This window comes from Xiphophorus maculatus, chromosome 4 (genome assembly GCF_002775205.1).
Source record: "Xiphophorus maculatus strain JP 163 A chromosome 4, X_maculatus-5.0-male, whole genome shotgun sequence".
In the NCBI taxonomy this organism is placed as follows: Eukaryota; Metazoa; Chordata; class Actinopteri; order Cyprinodontiformes; family Poeciliidae; genus Xiphophorus; species Xiphophorus maculatus.
Genome location: NC_036446.1, coordinates 34,173,507 through 34,198,147, shown reverse-complemented (window position 1 = coordinate 34,198,147; position 24,641 = coordinate 34,173,507). Strand labels below are relative to the sequence as shown.

At 39.5% G+C, this 24,641-nt stretch overlaps 1 protein-coding gene across 2 annotated transcripts in view; it reads right to left on the bottom strand.

Moving 5' to 3' along the window:
- Window positions 1-20,491, bottom strand: part of ccdc102a (coiled-coil domain containing 102A) — a 37,179-nt gene extending 16,688 nt beyond the window's left edge. For both annotated transcript variants that reach the window (XM_005812981.2, XM_023333037.1), the window contains exons 1-3: window positions 20,246-20,491; window positions 5,387-5,821; window positions 4,922-5,305 (exon numbers count right to left, since the gene is read on the bottom strand). In XM_005812981.2, coding sequence (XP_005813038.1) covers window positions 4,922-5,305; window positions 5,387-5,740 — 738 coding nt within the window. In that variant the 5' untranslated portion in view covers window positions 5,741-5,821; window positions 20,246-20,491. The remainder of the gene's footprint in view (window positions 1-4,921; window positions 5,306-5,386; window positions 5,822-20,245) is intronic.
- Between the last annotated feature and the right edge of the window lie 4,150 nt (window positions 20,492-24,641).

Sequence of the window (24,641 nt, the reverse complement as noted above, 5' to 3'; positions counted from 1 at the left end):
TGATTGGAAACAACCTCAATAGCAGCAGGAAGAATTTAGTTTTCAAAGAAAACCCAACCCAATTTATATTTTAGTTATTTAGTTATTTGTCAGATGGTTGTGGTGATTTCTTGAATTATGTTGGAATGAAACAAACTGCTATGAACAGATTAGACCAATTTGAGCTATAGAAATCTGAATTGAACCAGTTTTTTCCCCTGTAAATTGGATTATGACTATTTTTGTTTAAGTGGTGGTGTATAGATAAACTGAATAGAAATGAATAGACTGGTCACGCCTAGGCTAGTAATCCTCCACAGAGCTGATCTGGCTTCCAGTACAGACCTTGGAGCCTTTGCTTCATCTCTTCCCCAAATCTCTTTTTGCCTTTTTTTCAGGTAAACAATTCTGGAATCATTATGTATAAATTATAAAGGCAATCTTCCCACCCCTCTGCTAAGTTCACTTCTACATTATCACATTAGTTTAGCTACAAACACTTAAACAGAAACTTGTTGTTCTACATTGCAGGCACCAGAGGGCCCTAGTGTAAGCAAAACTGTGTTGAACCACATGTGGAAGCACTCTGAGGGAACAATGAAGGGAGACAGGAAATGAAGCTGAACTGTGTCTGAGCAGCCACACACACACACACGCACACCCCCACACACATTATGGTGGACTGGAAACCCACATGTGAACTCATCTTTTCACTGTCGCAACAATCTGATGGTCAGCATGCACAACCACGTTAAAGTCAGTGATTTAAACTCAGAAACTTTTAATATGAAGAAGAATATAACAATGCTCTTAGTGTGTGTATGTGAGGACACAATAAAGCTTATTTTACAATGACTTCTGTTCATTTTTCATTCATTTCTATGGCCTAGCCCAGGGGTCCCCAAACTTTCTCCTGTGAGGGCCACATAACTTGTCCCTTCTCTGATGGGGGGCCGGGGTCAGTTTGTAATTTATTTTATTGCAAAAGTCCAACTTATCAAATAAAAATGCACATATATGAAAATACTCTGGTATTGTTCAGGGGGCCGGACCAAATGTGGAGGCGGGCCGCATCTGGCCCGCGGGCCGTAGTTTGGGGACCACTGCTTTAGATGGACCCAGAACCAATGATGGAGTTTTGTAGTGGGAGATTGCTAAAATTCTGACTAATGAAATATTCTTAGTATTTTAGTTGACTCCCACTATAATTTAATTTTAACTGAACTTTAACATTTTCCAACAAGAGTAATTGATGGCGGCACAGTTAGTAGGACTGGTGATTTGCAACATTTGAATCCCATCCTTGGTTCTTTTAGCAAGGAGGTTTCTCCCTGCGCATGTGTTGGCTTGTTTTAGGTACTGTGGTTTCCTCCCGCAGTTCGAACCCAATTGTCTACAGGTTTGAGTAAATAAATGTGTGTGTGTGTGGGGGGGGGGGGGGGGTGCGGGCGTGTGCGTGTGTGTGTGTGTGTGTGTGTGTCGGTCCAGGGGACTGCAAGAAAAGTGGGATTTTTGTCAATATGAAGCCATATCAATTGCCATGGAAATTCAGGCAAACTCACCTCAGCACTGCTGCTTCTGAGGTCCAAATGATTTATAATTATACTCTTAGTGTTGTGGTCTAAGAATGTAATTCACATAATCTTATGCTTCAGTCATTTAAGTTATGTCACTGGTAATAGACTTTATAATAATAGAAAAGAAAGCAGTGCAATTTAGTTTTAATTCAACAGCTCTTTAGCTTGGTAGGTCTGAAGAAATAAAGTGGATTCAGTTTCATGTCTGGAATCTGAAATATGAAAAGCACAAGTTAATAAAGCTTTGAAAATCAATCTTTTTAGATACTGCAGGGTTCCTCACAGTGTACTGTAAGCCTGGTGGGCTGCCAAGCTTGACTTGCCACCCACCAGGCTAAGCATTGCTTCTTTTTGTTTGATAAAAAAACAACTTTTTTCCCCTTTATAAGCCAGATTTTCATTGGGGTTTTTTTCTAATCAATAATATATTTAGGAGTTTAAGAAAATCGGATGTCAGCTTTCATTTTTAAACATCAGTTAGATTTAGTTCTCAACTCTCAGAACTCTACTGTAGAGAAGGTGTTTCCTTCATCTAGGGACAATAGTGAAGTCAGTGTGGGGTAATGAGCAAAATATCCTTCTACTTTTCAGAGACACCCTATCCCAGAATCACACAACAGATCAGCAGCAGAGCCAGTCGTCACTAAAACTTCTCTTCCGAGAGGTGGTGATGAAAACAAAGGGAGGAAGAGGCTGAACTAAAAAGGCAAGTAAATGAAAGTTGCAGTCTTAAGGATATGCTGAAAGGAAGGTAAACAAAGTAAGAGAGCTGGAATGTGTTAAAGCAACCAGAGAGAGTAAAGAGACACTGGAGGTGTTTCATAAGGAGCGTTCTCCCAGCGGGAGCCTTTTCTAGGTAAGGTATTTTTGGGAAAAGTTTTCTACACATTCCCTTTCCTTGAGAAATTATTGATAAAGACTGGGAACTACCCCCAAAAATGAGTCTGTCAAGGAGATAGTACTCTTTAGATCAGGGGTCCCCAAACTTTCTCCTGTGAGGGCCACATAACTTGTCCCTTCTCTGATGGGGGCCGGGGTCAGTTTGTAACAGAAAAAGTGTGACGATTGTAAGAGTGCTAAACATAAAAATGTATTGTTTTTCAGAAAGCACAATCAAATAACCTTTTCTGGATTCTTCAGAGAACAAAAGTCAGGAAATAACACTATTTATGAAATAAATAATAACCAAATAACACTGGGTTCTCCACATAAAAAAAAGGGTTAGGGTCAATTATATGCATGTATAAAATAGTTACTAACTAGTAGTTAATAATAAATAAAGTTCATTACTAAGGAACATTTATTTTATTGCAAAAGTCCAACTTATCAAATAAAAATGCACATATATGAAAATACTCTGGTATTGTTCAGGGGGCCGGACCAAATGTGGAGGCGGGCCGCATCTGGCCCGCGGGCCGTAGTTTGGGGACCACTGGCCTAGCCCTAAACCCAACATTTACTAGTACATGGATAACCCTAACCTAAACTCAATTAACACTAGGGTGAACAGATTGCAGTTTTCTGGCTGATCGCCGATTACCAATTTTTAAAAAGCCTGACCTGACGATTCTGATTTTGGCCAATACCAATTTTTTTGTCTGAAATGTTGCTAAATATAGCAAGAAAGTTGTAGAGTTGGCAACAATGGACTGACTACGGCTAACTGTGAACGTGCAGGACATGACCTGGTGGGCTGGTCTGTCAATCAAACCTTTGTCACAGGAAAGTAGAAGACAGTTGATTTTTAGGCCTTCGCTGAGGTAGATAAGATCGGGGGATAAGATCGATGTTATATTCAAGTATAGGTAATCTCACAATTAAGAAAATTGGCGCCGATAAATCAATGCGCCTCTAAATTACACCTTTGTCCTAAACGTAACCCTTAACCTAAAAACAATACTTCTTTTTGCGGGGCCTCGCATTTGAGTCCCAAAAGGAGCAGTCGGTCCCCACAACATAGCATTTGTTAGGAAACTGGTCCTTACAATGCATCAAATACAAGGCCACAGACACACACAAGTTTCATGATGTAGATATCACCAGGTGTCATGGTATAGTTCAGAGGTGTCAAACTCCAGTCCTCAAGGGCCGGTGTCCTGCAACTTTTAGATGTGCCTCTGCTGCACCACACCTGAATAGAATAATTAGGTCATTAGCAAGGCTCTCGAGAACTGATCTACACAAGGAGGAGGTAATGTAGCCATTTCATTCCAGTGTTTTGTACCTGTGGCACATCTAAAAACTGTAGGACTGCGGCCCTCGAGGACTGGAGTTTGACACCTGTGGTATAGTTCATCTTATTTCCTGTTATAAACTGAACTGGTGGGAGTACAAAGATATTGAATAAGATGGGTCCTCGGTTTGAACCTTGGGGTACCTCACATGTGACTTCTGTCCACTTCAGTGAGACGTTACCTACCACACACTCTGCATCAACCAGAAGGTGATAGCAGGATGGAGTGGGAAATGGAGAGAGACCAAGGCTAACTTCTCTGCCGTGGTTTGTTAGGGTTACTTTACAATACGGTCTAACTCTAAGCTGAGGTCATGGTTCTGGATCCAGCAGCTGAAGTGGGTTTCTTCTGTAGTGGTACTGGGCTCCACCTTGGAGCACAGCTGAGAAGCTCTTATCCAGGGAAGCTGCTGCGAGTGCACATCAAAAATAATCAGCTAAGGTACTTTAGGTAAATATTCAAATGTTTCTCCAGATGCCTCCTTTGGCAGCTTTCCCAGGGGACCTCAGAGTAGATCTAGTGGTAAACCCAGAACTCACAGAATGTACTGCAGAACTCTTTAGGCCTGGGAACACCTTGGACTCTCGTTTTCCCTTCAAGATCTGTTAAATCCACAAACCAAGTTCAAGTAACCAGAGAGGAAGGAGGGAGGGAATGTATGCATGCATGTATGTATGTATGTATGTATGTATGTATGTATGTATGTATGTATGTGTGTGTATGTATGTATGTATGTATGTATGGATGGATGGATGAATGAATGGATGAATGGATGGAGATGGATGGATGGTCCAATTCTGTTTACCATACAACATCATGTTTATTTACAACGCACTTTAAAAGCAAGACATGGTTGACGAAAGTGTTGTACAACAGGTAAAACACAAGACAGTTGATTTTGTTGGTGCACACAGAGAAGACGATGGAACCTTCAACTAGGTACTGAAATAAAATCATTCTGTGCCCTCTGTTGGTGAGCTAAGGAATCCACCAGCCAACTGAAGCTAGGAGTATTGACACACAACGTCATTCAAAAAGTCTTAAAGGAAAATAAACAAACAGAAGTTAATCATATATTAATAAAAATAAGGTATATATTAAGTTGGTAGCACTGGGAACAAGGCCTCTCACCTTCTGCTGGCCCATCTTCTCTCTGTCCAAGTCCACATCCCTCACCGGTTCTGCTTCAGGAGACCCTGGTGGTCCCTCCTCAAACTTGCAGTCTGTTATGACCTTAGAGGTCGAGAGAGACGGTGCAGGGGAAGAGGGGGTAGCAGATGAGGAAGAGGAGGAAGCACTGTGATGGAGAGGTGACAAAGGTAAGGAAGATGTGCCGGTAGCCGGGTGAGCAGTGGGGTCGCCCCGGAGATGCAGTGTCTCCTGGCGTAGCGCCTCGTTTTCGGTGGCAAGTTCCTGCCGCTCCCGCCGGACGCCAGTCAGCTCCTTGGTGAGGGTATCCAGCCGCTGCCTCAGCTGCCGGATCTCATCCCGAGCTCTGTTCCGTTCTGCACGGACCTGACAAACAGGAATAGCACCACTTAACTAACGGCTTTCTGGATAATCATACCTGCAGTAGGGTCAATAATCTTTTCCCACCTTACTCCATTTCTCTCTCCAGTTGGCTGTGCAGTCGGACCACCACCTCATGGTCTTTTCCATCTGGGCTGCCCTGGCTCGAGCTTCCTCCAGTTCCCTGAGTCTCAACTCCTCCCTGGTCTCCCAGTCACCTCCAACTCCTTCACCCAGAGGGCCTAGACCCAGACCTCCAAGTCCAGGCGACAGCAACAGAGGGGGGCTGGAACTGGGAGTTCCCCCAGTAGGGCTGGGCGTGTGGGCCAGGCTGTCTGGGGAGCGGATCCCCCGGTCCGACCCCAGACCGATGCTGCAGAGAAGGCCACCTCCGGCTGACTTCCCGCCTTCAGACAAGTGGGGGCTGGGGCTGTGGTTCATTATGGCAAAGTGAACGACCAGGATAAATAGAGTGAAGAAACAGGGCGGAGATTCAGGAGAGCATATCTGGTCTGTAAAAACCTGGAGACACAGAAACAGGATACATAATAGCTATCCATGGAAAAACAGTTTTCCTGTAACAGTAAGTTTTCTGTCATTAGCACATTTAGCAGCATAAATTTTTTTTTTAAATAACCCGGACCGCAAGCGTCTGAAAGTGCACTGAGAGTTTCACTGGCAGAGCAGAATTATTCCTAAAAGATGGGATTATAGTTGATGCATTTCATAGCCCACAAAGCCGGAAGTGTGGATCAGTCACACCACTGGTGTCTCTAGGTGTTTCCTCGCAGGCTGCCACAGCTTGATCTCTGAAGTTTATCTGAGCGCAGATCGTGTGCACCTTCTTTCACTCAAACTGGACACGGGCTGACCGGTATGGGTTTTTACATCAAACAATGTAGACATTCTCAGCTGAGAAAGACTCACCTGGAATAAATAAAATTTTTAGCTATTGGAATTAATCTAATCCAATAGAGACAAATTAATTTAATCAAAGTTTGTCATAAAACTTTGATTTATGACAAAGTTTCATGACTTAGCACTGATTACAGTTTTCTGGCCAATCGTCGATTACAGATCTTTGAAAAGCCTTACCTGCTGATTTTGATTTTGGCAATACTAATTCTTTTGTCTGAAATGTTGCTAAATATAGCAAGAAAGTTGCTGAGTTGGCAACTGTAGTGTGAATATTAACTGCAAACATGATCTGGTGGGCCGCTCTTTCAGTCAAACCTCTCTCACTATAGAGCAAAAGAGGACAGTTTCTGATATTTTAAAACTTTTGCCAATGTAGATAAGATCACCTTCACATGTATCGGCCGGTCACCAATCTATCAATGTAACATAAATGTTTCACTAACGTCAAAAGTCTGATTTTAGCATAGAGTGTTTTCTCCAGCAAAGTCACTGAGGAGGGATTCCAGAAGTGTGGATGCATACACTAAGCAATAGGTACCATGCCAGTTAGTGATTGCAGAAAGACAGCCAGACAAACTACTAACAAGCTAACAGCTTTGTACAGACAGAAGAGGTCTGTCTTTTTAGAGCTTGTGGCAAGACAAGGCCATCTGTCATGAGAAGATGGTTTGGCTTTAAGAAGGACAAACCAGTTCAAGGTGGAAGATGGCACCACAAAAAGCCAGTTTTACCTGCTGATCACCGGCTAACAAACTACAGTGCTACTTTTGGCAGATGACAGAGAGAAACACTCCATGGACCCAAGTATGATACAAGACAAAAATGGTAAATGGACTGAACTTATATAGCGCTTTTCCAATCATTTTCTCCATGAATAAGAACATTATGAACATCATTGATATCCCAGATGTTTTAGGTTATTCTCCAATATGGTAATACCAAGAATTTTGGACAAAACCTTTGGGATAAAATGTTCCTTTTTTAAGTTTTGTTGTTCTATGACGTCACAGGGATTCCCACTAACTCCTCCTTCCTGGCTGTGAATAAAAATTCAGTGCATTCTGGGATTCAGAGTTTTTACCAGAATTTCTTTTGTTCTTTTTGTGTAGTTCATAACTTTTTTTACCCTTTTCTATAAGCACTGGAAGGGTGGTTCGCACAGGGTGTCAAACAGGCCAGGACCGTCTCTGCCGTCAATCATTAATTGGCTCAGAGGTGTAAGAAGTTTGTCGTGTCACAAGACTCACTCGGTTTATGGCTCTTTTCAGGTAGCAGAAAAGCAAAGTCATATTTTTCTATAGAATCAGTCCTCCGCAGAAACAAGCACCACACACACTATGCATTGCAAATCATTGTAAGAGTAAGTGACTGCCAGTATACTAAAACCTTTTACATAAAATTATGTTGTGCTTACAGTATTTCAGATACAGTGATTAAAGCTTTCAGTATATATCAAATAACATTAGAATCAGTGATGGTGAAATCATTTCTAGAGCAAGCCCAATTATTCAAGCATCACTGGCTCCAAACTTCTATAACAAACATTTTTTCTTTGTTAGTCACAGAATTCTTGAACCTGAGCCAGAAGGAAGTCTCCAAAATTTAAAACAGAGGCTGGGTTTTAGGACTCTTGATTAAGCCTGACGAAGAAAAATAGCTTAACATTCCACAAAAATAAGCTACACTTTTCCTAATGAAAGAGAAAACATAATCTTTATCAAAAAATATATTTTCATAAGTGGGATTATAAAATCTACAGACTTGCATGTCTCTAAGTTCCTAAAACGAGTCACCTGCAGAGAAAATCAAAAGTATGCTGCCTTGCAGATTTCAAATCCTTTCCACATTTTAACAGTTTCTTACATTTAACCACAAATGTGAACTGGATTTTGGTCTAACTATTTGTGACCACCCAGCACAATTAAATAGATAACTATATTTTGCAAATTAAAATCTGAAAAAGCTCTCATGCATGTACAGCCATAAATCACCTTCAAATTAAATTAGGAATTACCAATCATCAGCACTCCATTTGAACAGCTAGGGATGAACATTGTTGGCCCTCTAGAAAGAAAGTAAATCAGGCAATCATTATATGCTTGTGATACTGGATTAGGCTACAAAATATCCAGAGGTCTTTCATTTGAAATCAATAAAAGCCCACGCAGTTGCCTTCTGTCTCATACTGTTCTTCTCATTGGCTGGGTTTTCCTCACTGATTGTTGAACTAACTTTCTGTCCACTATGTTGAAGTAGGTGTACCAACTCCTTGGGATTAAAAGCCAGAAGTCAACTACATACCATCCTCAGTCAGATGGCCTGACAGAACGCTTCAGATCTTGAAACAAATCTTATGCAAGTTTGTCAATGAAACTGGTACGGACCGTGATTAGTGGCTACCTTACCTTCTTGTTGCGTATATAGAAGCACCCCAGGCCTCTACCTTTTTTCACCATTTGAAAAAACCTTATCCCATGGGCCCCCAGGTATATTTATTCAATAAGAGATTCTAGTGTTGTAAATTTTACAGTACATTCCTGAACCGTGACTCAATTGTCTTTATGATGTATGTAAGGCATACACCCTATAAGCCAGCACAAATACACCCCCCCCCCCACACACACACACACCCACACATCCACACACACACTATGCACACAGACTGTCTAGCTAACCACTAGTTTCACATAATGTACCTATCAATGCTATAAAAAACATATAGAGTTCAAAGCAACAATCAGGACTTTAGAGTCCAGCTTAAAACAGGAAGACAGTGGTGTTAGGGAGATCAGTACTGTTGGGGTTTTTTCATTTCAATTTCCATTCACATTTTCTGTGGACACATAAACATAAATCAGACATTTTACAGACTATTAAAGCATAAAAAGGCCACTTTCACTGTATCCATGAAGAGAATATAAAGAGGTGAACATATATTTAGACAAAAGAAAATAATAAATTAACAAAAAGCAAACAAAATACCTTTGTTGCAAGTCTCTACATGTGTCCTTTGGTAATGGTGTTTTAACTTCGTTAAGTCTCTTCTTTGGTGCCACAGTGTACATTTTTTCCCCCATTTATTCATAAAGATGTTTTCTTTTAGTCTGAGAATGAAGGTCATTCTCTCAGTCACACAAACTTTATTATCAGGTGTAGCTGGCAGAAGAGAGTCGTGACACAACAGCATTCATAACAAATGAAAGACTATCCAGGTTCTGTGGAGTTCCGTATGGACTGTGTTCAGCCCCAAGTGCATTTTTCAAACTCATGTCCCTGGTGATCAAAGGCCTCAAAGGGGTTCAGAAGTACCTAGATGATTATAGGTGGCTCTGAAGGAAGTGAGTCTCCAGGTCAATATGGAAAAGTGTCATTTTAACCAGGAAAGTCTGCAGTTCCTGGGATACACAGTGTCAGCCTAGGGTCTTCCATTGAATGAAGACCATCTTAGAGCAATTACTGAAGCTCCAGTACCTAATGATGTCCCCATTCTGCACTCAGTTCTTGGGCTCACAACATGGTGTTCAAAGTTTGTCCAAAATTATGCATCACAGGTGGAGCCCATGCGTGTTTGCATACATGATTATGTATTCAAGTGGACTGAGGCTGCACAGTCAAGCTTCAACACAATTAAGGAGTGCATTGTGAACAGCCTAGCACTGACCACCTTTGACCCAGGGCGGTCAGCCAAGCCCTGAAAAAAAAAAATTACCAAGTTGCTCCGATAGTATTTTTCCACCATTTTTTTGTTGTTGTTTTTTTGCAAAAACATTAGGACAAACAATATCCAGTTCCCTTCCCGAGGAGTACCACCAAATGCATTTTGTTTGAACAATAAAAGACATTTTTTTCTTGGGAACAAAAATGTACAAAAAAGGACCATTGACCACTGTTCATCACAGAAAAGAGTATGATTTAAAATAAAAAACAGGGAAAAAAGGGAACACAGTGAAATGGATCAACCATTGGAACAACAAATGCTTCAAATTATGAAGTATGGCCTTAGGGGCCATACTCATGGATTGCCGCTATCCTATAACTCTTGTTGGCTACTACACAAAGGAGCGGGAGGTTGCTTTCATGCCTACCATTACAGCACAAAGCAAAGCAATCTCCTGTCCACATTGTTTTCCAGGCTTGGAAATCCTACATAACTCATAAGTAATAATGGAACACAATTCACATCAGGTGAGTTTGCAGATTTCCTGGAAGTGAGAGACATCACACATAGGAAAGTGTCTCTATATTATCCTTAAGCAAACGGAAAAAACTGAAGAAACCCTCCTCACACCAGAGTGAGAGAGGAAGCCATGGAAGTCTGTCAGTTCCTGCTCACATATCGTGCCACTTCACACAGCACTACAGGAATTTCACGGTTTGAACTCATGTATAACAGAAGGATGAACACAAAAGTGAACATTGCCCCAGCTAGTAAAGTCACACCCCTGCCAACTGTGTGATCATGTTGCCTCCAGACAGAAAGCAACGAAAACTTGAACAGATGCGAAGCAAGGTGCAAAAGTACCCCGGATAAAAAAGGGAATTCTAGTTCAAGTTAGAAAGCCCTTTCATGTTAAAGACTGTCAAAATTCCTTAATAACTGAGTCAGGGCCTTCACAAAACTCAAATGACAAAACAGCAAGACCTGCTGGGGTCAGGAAGAAGCCTGCTCGGCTTAGCGATTATGAGCATTATTTGAACTAATTGGCATTCGGGGAAGAAGGGAAGAACATTACGGGTAATGTTAAAAAAATTAAAATGCTTGAAGAATGCAGAGTGACTAAAATGCACTGAGAGTGTTCATATTTTAAGTTCTTTTGCAAATATATACTGAGTAAGTGGGAATGTTTGATACCAACTCTTAAAAATGTTTAGTCAAGTTTTGCTTAAAAGTCAGACATAGTTATAAAAGATACATTTTATACAATGTTTAACTACAAAGTAAAAGAACTGTTTACACTGCTTAAGGGAAACAGCTGTTTAAATATGTATTATGTTTCTGACAGGATATTGTTTGAATTTAGGAGATTCATGCTCTGTCCCAACTGGTAAGCTTCTTAAACAAGAGGAGAAATGTGTTGTGTATTCAGTTACTATACTTCAACACTAGGTGTCATCATAACCGCTATCCTGACTGAGAAGAAGACTAGCAAAAGGGTTGACTAGAGTTCATATCGGAGTTTTGCTGTCTTTCTTTCTACGTGCTTGTTTCCTTGTGTACACTACAAACTGTAATCAAAATAAGGTGCTCCAGTTCAGTCCTTTAGATGAAGTGCCAATGAAACGTGGCTAAAATACCAAACACAAAGATCATCTATAATTTTCATAACACTGGTATGATAATACCCTGACAGCAGTGTCAGTTCTGAGCTGCTAGGGCTAAAGTGTATCTATTTGTGTTGAAGTTATCAAAACAGAAGTGGGCTTAAAACATGACTCCACCCAGTGCAGATGCAGCTCCAGCGCTGGGCTGCCACATCTGGAATATAGATCACCAAAAGCCACCAGAAACAGACTCCGGTATTCTCAGTGGGTCAGTGTGTAGGTAAGGTTTGGGAATGTTGGTAGTAATTTTCAACCACTTCTAAACAGCCACACATAATGACACACAGAATGTCCAAAATTTAAGCAAAGATTCCGGTTTACGTTCTTGAACGTACGTAGGTCATTCCTAACTGTGGTCTACGCATTAAGGCACACTAGCAAAAGGAAAGAAAACTAAACTAATCCAGTGAAAAATATACAAATACACGCCTACACAAAGATAGACAGCTATAAATGAAAAATCTAATCAAATAATACAAACTGTGGAAATGTTTTTAAAAAAGCTTATAGTCAAACAGGAGCTTCTAAAAAGCTTCCAAAAGTGGAAGCTTTTGGACTAAAAACATTTCTCTGCAGGCTCCAACTAAAACTCTGCTGCTGGCCATAATTACCAGGTCCTAAACAAACGCAGCTAAATGCAGACAGACACACCATCTACCCATCTGGATGGAAAGTCTTGTTAAAAAAAAGACTTTCCATCCAGTCTTATGTGCTCACATACACCTGGGTAATTGCCTATCATTTATTTACTTAACTTTGATTTAACCAGATACTCATCATTGATATTATGCTGCTGCCTATCAATGCTATCTCTCTCTTAAAATAAAATCGTGCTTGGGTAACAGTAAACAGGATAAAGGTACACCTTAGTGTGTCTTTATCCTGTGGATTTGGTCACTAGTTAACTGTCTTTCTCCCACCAATCTAAATGTAGCCTCTGCTACAAAGAGATTGCTCTTTAAGTGTTTGATCCAATTTCCAATTACAACCATACTTTGACTGAAAAAAAACAACAACAACAACAACAACATAACTTTATGGTTCCATATTAAAAAGTAAAAATGCACATCAGTGAAGAAATTAACCTTATGTTAATGCTGTGTACAAATTTAAAGAATATCAAACATCTGGAGGTGTTTCATAAGGAGCGTTCTCCCAGCGGGAGCCTTTTCTAGGTAAGGTATTTTTGGGAAAAGTTTTCTACACATTCCCTTTCCTTGAGAAATTATTGATAAAGACTGGGAACTACCCCCAAAAATGAGTCTGTCAAGGAGATAGTACTCTTTAGATCAGGGGTCCCCAAACTTTCTCCTGTGAGGGCCACATAACTTGTCCCTTCTCTGATGGGGGCCGGGGTCAGTTTGTAACAGAAAAAGTGTGACGATTGTAAGAGTGCTAAACATAAAAATGTATTGTTTTTCAGAAAGCACAATCAAATAACCTTTTCTGGATTCTTCAGAGAACAAAAGTCAGGAAATAACACTATTTATGAAATAAATAATAACCAAATAACACTGGGTTCTCCACATAAAAAAAAGGGTTAGGGTCAATTATATGCATGTATAAAATAGTTACTAACTAGTAGTTAATAATAAATAAAGTTCATTACTAAGGAACATTTATTTTATTGCAAAAGTCCAACTTATCAAATAAAAATGCACATATATGAAAATACTCTGGTATTGTTCAGGGGGCCGGACCAAATGTGGAGGCGGGCCGCATCTGGCCCGCGGGCCGTAGTTTGGGGACCACTGCTTTAGATGGACCCAGAACCAATGATGGAGTTTTGTAGTGGGAGATTGCTAAAATTCTGACTAATGAAATATTCTTAGTATTTTAGTTGACTCCCACTATAATTTAATTTTAACTGAACTTTAACATTTTCCAACAAGAGTAATTGATGGCGGCACAGTTAGTAGGACTGGTGATTTGCAACATTTGAATCCCATCCTTGGTTCTTTTAGCAAGGAGGTTTCTCCCTGCGCATGTGTTGGCTTGTTTTAGGTACTGTGGTTTCCTCCCGCAGTTCGAACCCAATTGTCTACAGGTTTGAGTAAATAAATGTGTGTGTGTGGGGGGGGGGGGGTGCGGGCGTGTGCGTGTGTGTGTGTGTGTGTGTGTCGGTCCAGGGGACTGCAAGAAAAGTGGGATTTTTGTCAATATGAAGCCATATCAATTGCCATGGAAATTCAGGCAAACTCACCTCAGCACTGCTGCTTCTGAGGTCCAAATGATTTATAATTATACTCTTAGTGTTGTGGTCTAAGAATGTAATTCACATAATCTTATGCTTCAGTCATTTAAGTTATGTCACTGGTAATAGACTTTATAATAATAGAAAAGAAAGCAGTGCAATTTAGTTTTAATTCAACAGCTCTTTAGCTTGGTAGGTCTGAAGAAATAAAGTGGATTCAGTTTCATGTCTGGAATCTGAAATATGAAAAGCACAAGTTAATAAAGCTTTGAAAATCAATCTTTTTAGATACTGCAGGGTTCCTCACAGTGTACTGTAAGCCTGGTGGGCTGCCAAGCTTGACTTGCCACCCACCAGGCTAAGCATTGCTTCTTTTTGTTTGATAAAAAAACAACTTTTTTCCCCTTTATAAGCCAGATTTTCATTGGGGTTTTTTTCTAATCAATAATATATTTAGGAGTTTAAGAAAATCGGATGTCAGCTTTCATTTTTAAACATCAGTTAGATTTAGTTCTCAACTCTCAGAACTCTACTGTAGAGAAGGTGTTTCCTTCATCTAGGGACAATAGTGAAGTCAGTGTGGGGTAATGAGCAAAATATCCTTCTACTTTTCAGAGACACCCTATCCCAGAATCACACAACAGATCAGCAGCAGAGCCAGTCGTCACTAAAACTTCTCTTCCGAGAGGTGGTGATGAAAACAAAGGGAGGAAGAGGCTGAACTAAAAAGGCAAGTAAATGAAAGTTGCAGTCTTAAGGATATGCTGAAAGGAAGGTAAACAAAGTAAGAGAGCTGGAATGTGTTAAAGCAACCAGAGAGAGTAAAGAGACACTGTGTGCCTAAAGCAGAGGTCAATAGTCCTGACCTTCAAAGCCAACATTTCCATACATTTTAAATGCTTCCTGCTCCAAAACATCTGATTCAAATAACGGAATTATCTCCACATTTCAATCGTCATTTGTTCACAAAAACAAAAGACTGTCAATAGTGGTTTGAATGAAACGCAAAACCCCCCAATACAACAGCAGTCAGAGCTGGAGTAAAAGTTTCCCGTTTAGTTTAAGCTGCATTTGTAAGGAAGCAGTCAGAGACACAAAGACCAGTTCTCCTTGTACAGCCTGACAATGAGAGGGTGGAGCAAAAATATTGAGGATGTTGATATTCCATACAGGAAGACCCTCTGGACAGAAACAGACCACCACATACCAGAACAACCCAGTCAACCCAATTTTCACATGAGGACAAAGCAGTAGCTTTGTCTAAAAACTGCAGTCAGCAAACTTTTGAAATGGCACAAAAAGAAGAGGGAAAAAGCAAATTAGGCAAGTTTCCATCTACTGGTTTACAATAACTCTGAAGAATTTGAATTAATTTGAGTTACATTTAATTTCCTTTTGGGATCAATAAAGTTATTTCTGAATTTGAATTGGAAGCAAATCAACCAGGCTACACAAAGAGTAATTTCATCAGAAATTATGTGTGGCTGTAATAAACAAGATGCAGAGGTTGCAAACTAGCATGCACCACAAAATGGAGAGAGTCCTCCCCTCGAAGCTGGAGGTTCGGAGAATTTTCTCAGAGTTTGGTGCATCTAGTAAGAGAGGCACCAGTGGATGAGTGTAAAAACTTACTCATGAAACATGCTCCAATCTCCAATGACTCTTTTAGAGAAGCCAAAACCCATCTCAAGTGAGCAAAAAACCGTTTTGTGAAACTGAAGACATTTTTTTTTAATTTTGACATTTCCACCTTTTCTAATGTTATACTTTGAAATGTGCATAAAATTATTGATGGGAACACGACTATAGTTGGCTACAATACTGAACGTTTACTCAATCAAGGAGTGGCTGACTTCATGTATCTATTTCGATCAAGTTTTCAAAGTGTGCCATGAGTTGTAACTGCCTCACTGAGCGTGTAACTGTGGCAAAGAGAAAGGCCAGATGTTTTATTTTTGTTGCACACCCATTAATATCAAATCAGAGCAGTTTGTAATGTCACTTCAGTATTATGTACATTGCACTAATTTATAAATGTGAGAATGATTAGTATTAGGAATGCACAATATATACAGCAGTGGTCCCCAACCACCGGGTCGCGGACTAATTGGTGCTGGGCTGTGCAAGAAACAATGAACTACTTCCGGATCTTTTATTTTGAAAATCCTAAACCGGATTTTACTGGTTACGTCTTTCGCGTCAAAATTGAGCCAACTTGCAGCAGAATGAGTAACAAAACAAAACTGTATGTCGGAGCTCCATACCTGGTAGCAGCGAGAGGTGATAGTCTTCATCACCCCTCTACAGCCATCCTGAATGGTGCTTTGGAATCACATGAAGCAACATCCCAGAAATAGGTCACTGTCATCTTAATGAAAACCCTGATGAGTAAAAGCATTGAACCTGTGCTTTAGCAAAGCTTGCAGATTCTTTAACACTGACACACCTTAGTTAGTCGTTATTGTTTATTGACTAATCAGTTCTCAGAATCACTATAAGGTGAAAAGATTTCACATTTTGGAAAGTGAGCGGATGTGAAGAAAGAGCCAGCAATATACAGCATGCTGTCCTAGGCAGCAGGTGAACTGTGGGAAACAGGAACACATGGACTGGATTTCAGCTTCTGTCTCCACAACCCATTTGTTTCCATGACAGCCACACACAGAAGTCACCTGCCAGGCTAGATGCTGCTGGCAATGGTGTGTTTGTGTGTGTTAGGAGGACAGACTGAAAGACAGAAATAGTGCCAGTGCTCCACTGATCTGTGTGTCTGCTGCTCCATTAAGTCTCACATCCCTTTCTGTTGAAATCTTCATTCCTCCTGTCAATTTCAAACAGGAGAACAGCCATTTCTAATAAAGCGTAAGGAGGGACCACAAGCCAGTTTAGACACTGGCTTGCTGCAGCAGTGTCTAAACATCCAGCATGACCTGAGTGAAAGATGGGAAAAGGTGGTGCCAGATACAGATCCAAATAAATAACATAAGAGGTTATTTGGAGCAGCAACAGAGAACAGAAGGCCAACCTTGGCAGGTCTCACCACCTTGGAATATTGAATTGGAAGGGAAATTGGTGGTCCAGCCCACTGTTCAGAGAGGTCAAGCTGACAGGGGTTGGGAGAAAGCTGTGGTACCAAAACTGAAAGAAGGTGATGACATTGAGCATCACCTAAAAACACTTGAGGCTGAATGGGCAGTGAGGCTGATTCCATACCTGTCAGGAAGGGTTTGAGCAGCCTATGTGGTCATGGCAGCAGAGGAAAATGGAAATTACAAGAAAGTAAAAGAGGCCATTTTTGCCAAGTATGACATCAATGAAGAGGTCCATGGACAGCGCTTCCAAACACATGGAAACAATAATATAAAAAAGTTGTTCTTTACTACCAAGTGTTATGTGCATTAATAACATTTAGAGCTATTTGTGATTTAGAAGCACAATAAAAAAATAGACTTGAGTTGCTTTAACAGAAACAAAAAATGCTTTTCTGGACCATTAAACATAAAAATATTTTACCCATTTCTAGCAATTGTATTTATTATTGTATTTATATAATTTAATATTTTTTAATTAAATAAAAACAACAATAGTTGTTGACCTGAAAGTGGACCATGATTCCAAGGAAAGTCATGAAAAACAAAGAATAGTTCTGACTAACTGGAGCAATTCATACTGCTAACCATTCAAAGGAATGACAGATCAACTCTCAGCAGCAATGACTTAGCTTCCTCTGATCATATGTAGTCCTGCAGTTGTTTTCTTTTCACCGGTACCCAATTTTAAGTCAGTTTTCCATCATTATTTTTAACACAATCCTTTGGTATGCTAACTGTAGCATCACACTTTCAACTAACTTCACTTTAAATAAACGGTCATTTACATGCATTACCTTGCAGACCATAGACGGCGCCTGAGGACCACCAGTGGGCCAGGGACCACAGTTTGAGAATGACTGTCACCATAAGCATTTGAAGTAAACATGATTAATCCAGAAGAAGAAACTGCCACTAAATATTTCACAGTATTATTTGCATAATAGCGACTATATGATTCACTTCTGGAGTCCAAGTTTTTAGCTTTCTGTGACACTGACTCTGTGTAGTCAATTACACAAGTAATGTTGGTGAAATGCTCTTACAAAATTTTGGCAATGTTGCTTTAATTGTTTCAATTATAATTGTTGTTTAATTGTGTTTTTGGACTTTTTTCAGGCATTATGTATGTCCACATTCCAACAGTCTTACTGACTTGATATTTTGAACCTCTGTGCTAAATCAGCCAAGACAAAGTTCTGTCTCAGCTTCATCAAGGTAATCACAATTTGGTTCACCACAGGCATTGTTGAAGCAAGAGCCAATGCTTTAAGGCAAGACACAATTGTGTCTGAGTGGAATCCCTGTGTACAAGAGAGTCTACATCAGTCAAAATACTGTCTGCAACAGATTTTGGCAATGCTGGGGATGGTGCACTCATTCCACATGTGATTGTAAGCGCTTTGGGATAGATGTGGTCAGGGCCAGCTCAACCCTCCATAGAGCCCTAAGTGAAATTTGGTTTTGGGGCCCTCTATTTCTGCTAATAATGTGGACTGGCTGCAATCAACAGTCAGACGATTAGATCATTCACACTCTTGCTAAACTTATTGCATTTTGTACTGTGCTGTTTACATTATAGCCTATATAGATCTATAATATAGGATACATTTATTGGCCAGCCGATTTTCTTAACTTTTGGGGATCGGTGACCGGCTGATACTTACATGTGAAGGCGATCTTATCTTCTGCTCTACGGTGAGAGAGGTTTGACTGACAGACCGGCCCACCAGTTCATGTCTGTATGTTTGCACAGGAACACTCCTGTTTTGTTTTGGGAACATGTTCAAAACTTACTTATTGCAACCACAAATTCAACTTGGTCTCATCATTAGTACAGCTACGGACAACACAATACGTATCTGAGCTCTGAAAGGACATCTTACTGAACACTATTTTTGCCTAATATTTTACAATAATGGAAAAGAGAAATGTAGCATCTACAATGAATACAGATTAGCAAAAAGCTATAAATTACACAGAGAAATACTGCTACTTCCGGTGGGCACTGGAAGTAAGACTCATAATTGTTCCTACAGTAACCCTCCCAGGAATAAGGTGGATCATGTGTTGTGAAAGCCAAGTACAACAACTTATGAGATCCTGAGTGAAGAAATTCAAACAATCATTTCACATCAGTCTGCTAAAGTAATGGAAAACCTGGGATAGTCCAATCCAACAGCACTTGTTGGTGCATGCTGTAGTTGAGAAGGAGGATGTTGTTGGTGAGTTTACTCCTGTTGGACTTAACTCAGTCTCATTTGACTTCTCTCATCTCTCTGTAACTCAGCAGAAAGAAATGCAAGCCATTATTCAGCCAGATCTTTTCAGGAGAAACCTGAGTCAACAAACCTTGTACAGCATGAAGGTGTATACCAATAAGGCAGAGAATGTACCAGATTGCACAGAAATTGTTGCCAGTATTGGAGGAGGAAATCACTCTGATGTTGGAAATGGGGGTCATTGAGCCTTCAGACAATGAATGGAGAAATCCTTTTGTATTGTGATAAAACATTATGTTCATATCGCCCATCCCTATCCCCCTGTTTACAATCCAAACATTTACAGTAGTAAATCCTCTGAGTGTCATGTTAGACCAGAAGGAGCATTACCCCTGACAGTTTAAAAATATAACTGGCAAACCTTATGCAGAATATCTGAAAAGCAGCCATTTACAGGGCGACGAGGCTATTGCAGCAGACAGCCTGACTAATGAACCAGATGAGATCAGCTTGGAATGCTCCCAGTGAAAAGAGCAAGACACCAGAAGGAGGTGACATTTTGTGTAATATCCCTTTACAAGCTACCAATACCTTGAACTTTTATTTATTCTATGCTCAATATAATTAATAACATTATTATTGCTGTGAAAGTTATCAGTGGTGAAAATAACTGTTGCTTTTCTATTCTAAATAAACTCCTATGTCATACATTTCAGTTTTAAATTATGTTAACAGAGTGAAAATATGGCATTTGCGCCACAAACTTCCCACTGCTACCAAGATATTCCAGTTCATGCGACTGACTGAAGATATTACTGTAACTCACCAGGTTCAAGCACAGTTACGGCTGCTTTCATTTGTTGAACTCTTCACTTCAGCAACTTAATCCCATTTTGACACATCAGTCATGAATTACTTCAGAATTTCAGCTGTAGCAACCAAAGCAGGCATGTGCATGAAATATGGAGGATTAAGCCAGACTGAACTTCCAGAGCCCAGCTGCTTTCTGGATCTCAGTTCTCCAGCTTCCAGACCAGACATGCACTAAGAAGTTGGCAGGATGAAGAAGTGTGCAACACATTCTGGTCCGTTTCAAATCTCCAAATTAATTCAGCACACAGCAAAAAACATACAGTCTTCTCACTCCAGCTGGAAACATGGAAATCCAACAACCCGAAGAAAACGTAGAAAGGAAGCAAACCTGAAATGATGCCACCACCGCTGGGCTCCGTCTGGATCTACCTCTCCAACAAAGAGCCAAGCCGAAATGAAGCGCCGATGCTCCTCTCGGCTAGCTAGCCTGATGCATTCCCAATAAAAACAGCGCCAATAACCCGTTTTATGCTACTCAACCTCCATTTGGATGTTTGGTCGCCGACGTTTTTTCTCTCCCAGTCTGGAATCTGGATGGAAAATGACTTCCACCCTGAGAAAACATAACAGGCGGATCTCTCGTCCGTGGACTATCAACCTGGCCAATAAGCTATCGATATGTTGAAGTGGACTACTTTTAGCCAATTGGGTCCAGCTTCCAGCATACAAGCGCGCGCTGATTGGACGGCTGAGGAGAGACCGCCTCCTTAATATTACTACTGTTTTTGATGGAATGTGTTCGAAGTTCTACAACGCACGCATTACATCCAGATTCAGATTTCAATCAATTAATTGTAAAAGCTGATGTGGGATTAAAGACATAAAACTCCCAGGTAACGTCAAAAATAATACTATTTAATCATATTTAATTTCCCCTTGTGATCAATGAAGTATTTTTAATAACAAGTCTATAATCTTAACAGTCAAAGCCAGAAAGATGTGCAGTATGATCCAGTGGTTCTAGTTCCATAAATGTTACACTTAGAAAGTTTTCTGGATATGAAGAGTGGAATCTGCTCAGATTATTGTTCCTTTAGCTCTAAAACTGATCCAGAGCAGGAACAGGAACAATCCTGACCTTCTCAGCTCCCCTTGCTGTCCTCTGAAGTCAAGTCAAATTTGTTTGTGTAACACATTTCTCCCCTACTTTACATCATGAAAAACATACATAATTGTCAATTATGACGTTCAGCTGAAGTTATGGCACCTCATTTGTTCTAAGCATTTGTTCAATGTGGCATTGTGGCATTCCTGGTGGCATTGTGATGTAGATCTGTGTATCATCTGCATAGTAACTAATCTTTTTTTCTTATTATAACCTGATTGGTAGGAGCATGTAAATATTACAAAGGAGGCGTTCCAGGATTGAACCTTGGCATACCACCATGCAGCTGCTGAACACCACAGCTGATCTCTACTGTCAAAAAAATCCTGGATTGGGATGATCCTAGTCTCAGAAAAGATGGTGAAGCTGCTCATTTTATTATTGGGTCAGTGTGTACCAGCTGTAATCTACAAAGCCTGTAAGGGGGCATGGAGAACAAAATAAAGCGATCCCTATTTGCTTTCTCAAGATCCTTGGAAATGCCTGAAAAACTGTGAGTTCCTTCTTTGGGTGAAAAGACGCATTTATACAGTTTCTTCAATAGTAGTGGTGGTGGAGTCTAACCGGGAGACATGAAGGACAACGTACAATGTTTTCTTTGGTGTAGAGATGTTTCAGATGAGGATAGAATACACATGCAATGAGATACAAAGCCACAGTTGGTTTCCGGTTGCAGCTTCAGATTTAGGAAATGGCTGAAGGGCGATTCCGCCTAATTTTTTACTCCCTACAGCATCTTTCGTCTACTCTTGTTATAAAATTACAACATCCATACTGCTGAAACTATTCTTCTCAACTAAAAACAAAATATTTAAAACCAAGTGTAGGCTTTGTGAAACCTATATTTGATTTGTTAAACTTCAAATAAGGGCAATTTCAGCACTTTTTGCATCTCTACCACATGAGAACTGAGCTCCACCTTCTCTAAAATGTACATTATTTTGGTGTTTTCCCACTTGTAGCTTTCTGTTTTCGCTTATATATTTTTATTATCTTTAGTGTGTTCTTTTTATCTCTGGTACCTTCCTTAAAAAGTTTCTTTCTAAGGAAATTCAGCAGATTGCATCAAGTCATTCACTTATAAAAAAAGACCATTAGTGCAATCTAAACATTTTTCAAAAGACATCTGTTGTTTAAAAGTCCACTGGTCAGAAAAAATGGTATAAATAGGTGAGGAAAAGCAGGGTCTAAAATAATTAAACATGTTAGCGTAAAGAAAAAGGAAATGTTTGTAAATAATCCTTACTAAAATGAATAGTAAATATTTGTATTTTTAGGAAACAGTCTTTAACAATTTTGGATATAACGCAGGCATCCATAAATGCACTGGAAAACACAAAAGCACTAAGGGCTGAGGCAGTGGGACAAAGTTGCCAAATGGAGTAGAGGTAAGAGAATTAAAGTGACTGAAGCAATATGAGCATCCAAAAATAATCATGTATAGAAAACAGAAAAATAAGTCAAGTGATTCATAACTGAATGTCTTTTTTGTAGTGAGAGAAGGTATTTTCATGCAACTGAGCAGAAATAGAAACATGTTCAAATCTCTAAAATCAGTGTGATAGTATAATCTTGTCCACCTTTGAAGTGATGTTGTAGTTAGGAGCTGGAGCAGTGTTAGTGTGACCCAGATGCATAAAAAGTGCTGAAATAGTCCTTTATTGATGTTTCACAAATCAGAAAAACGTTTAACAAATCACAAACGTGGTTTTAAATATCTTGCTATTAGAGCAGAGTAATCTGGTCCGGATTTGAGGACTGCAGATGTGGTAGTTTTTTTTTATTATTATTATTTTTTTAACAAGACTATTTGAAAGATGGTGAAGGTGGTGAAAAATTAGGTGGAACCGACCTTTAGTCATTTTCCTAATCGGAAGCTGCAATCGGAAACCAACTTCAATTTCGTGAATTTTACAAACATTTCGCCGAGCGAGAAAGTTTCTCAGAATCTCGAGAAAGTAAATTCGCTTTTTCTTCCTCCGTGTCCCCTTTCATGTTACGTAAGTAAGTAATCCAGGAAGAAAAGATGAAAAATTAAAACCATTTAACGTTGTTTGCTACAATAAATACAACATTGGCGCCCTCTAATGGTAATCAAATAATCATTTTTTCACAGACTAGCACCAAAGACATTATTATATTTCAGAGTTAGCCTACTTTATGTTTTATATGTCCTGTTCATTTACACGGGACTGTAAACATGTTATAAAAAAGCCCTCACTTGGAGTCATGTGAGAAATCTTGGATTTTACATCATAAAGATGCATTATCTTTACAAACAGTTAAATCATCAACAAAGTTATGTTTCCATTGGTGCCCAGCTGTACCCTTATTGTTGTTTTAGACTTGAAAATAACACCTCTTACTGGCTGAGTGGCTACACCATTTTATTCTAGTAGTTATTTAAAATTCCCATTAATTTGGTCTATTGAATTAGCAGACACATTGTCTACTTTTAGGAAGATGTTTAAAACTTTCCTTGCCATGAAATTTATAGTTAGACTGGGTTAGGTTACCCTGAGCTTTCTCTGTAGTTAGGCTGCAATAGGCTCCTGGAAGACAAACTGAACACTTCTCCTCTCTACACTACTTTATTATTCTACTCTCCAATGATGCATTGTCTACAGTTATTGATGTTCTGTTGCTACAACTGGTCCACCTGACCCCATCTATGTGTTCAGTCATGTCTCTATCAGACTAAGAATTGAAGAGACTCTTGCAGCAGCTAACTGGGTATGTATTTTGTTATTCACTGTATATATATTACAGGCTCGAAATTTTTGTTAGCTGTTTCTCTTCTAAATGAAGATAAGAAAGTTACCACTGTCACTAGACACTACATTTTTAACATAGAAAGTGTTGCTGGACGATTGTTCCAGTCTTTTATGTGTATCAATGACTGTGACTTAGCTCATTCCTGACATTCCACACCATGAGAGTCCTTGAGAGACTCTTGTTGGCCTGAGTGGCAAACAAGTATTTTTTAGGATCCCTTGGAGTTAGTCACTGTGGGATTGAAGACGCCATCATACACCTGCTTCATCAAATTCAGAAACTGTCAGAAACTTAAGAAGGGAAATCTTGGATAGCTTGTGTTGCAATTTAACTGAATTTTTATGTATATTTAAAAAATATATTTTTAAGTATATTTTAATATATACTTACAAATTCAGGATAGTTTGCGTTGCAATTTAGCAGATTTCTTAAGTAGGCCTCATATTTACAGTTACTTTTTAAACTGTTTCATGTTGTTTTATTAAAGCTCTTGTTTTATTTGTATTTTGTGCTAGCCTTTAAATAAAAATATTTTTTTATTTCTAAAAAAGATACAAGTCTTGTTTGGAGGGCACAGGTAAATGGTCGTTTTTGCCCTTTAAGAAGCTTACGATGCTGACGGATATGAAGAGTTTCACCTTCAAGTTAAAATATTACAATTTGAATTCAGATTGCTCTACTCTTTAATTTAACTATAGAGGAGGATCGGCTAATATTTAAAAAAAACACATACTAAGCTAAACAAGATTAAGATTAGAACAATAAACTACAAAGAAGATGTTTCGGTTTTTTGGAAACCCATCAGTGGTTATAGTTTGAGAGGTGATACCCGGATGTTGTATGC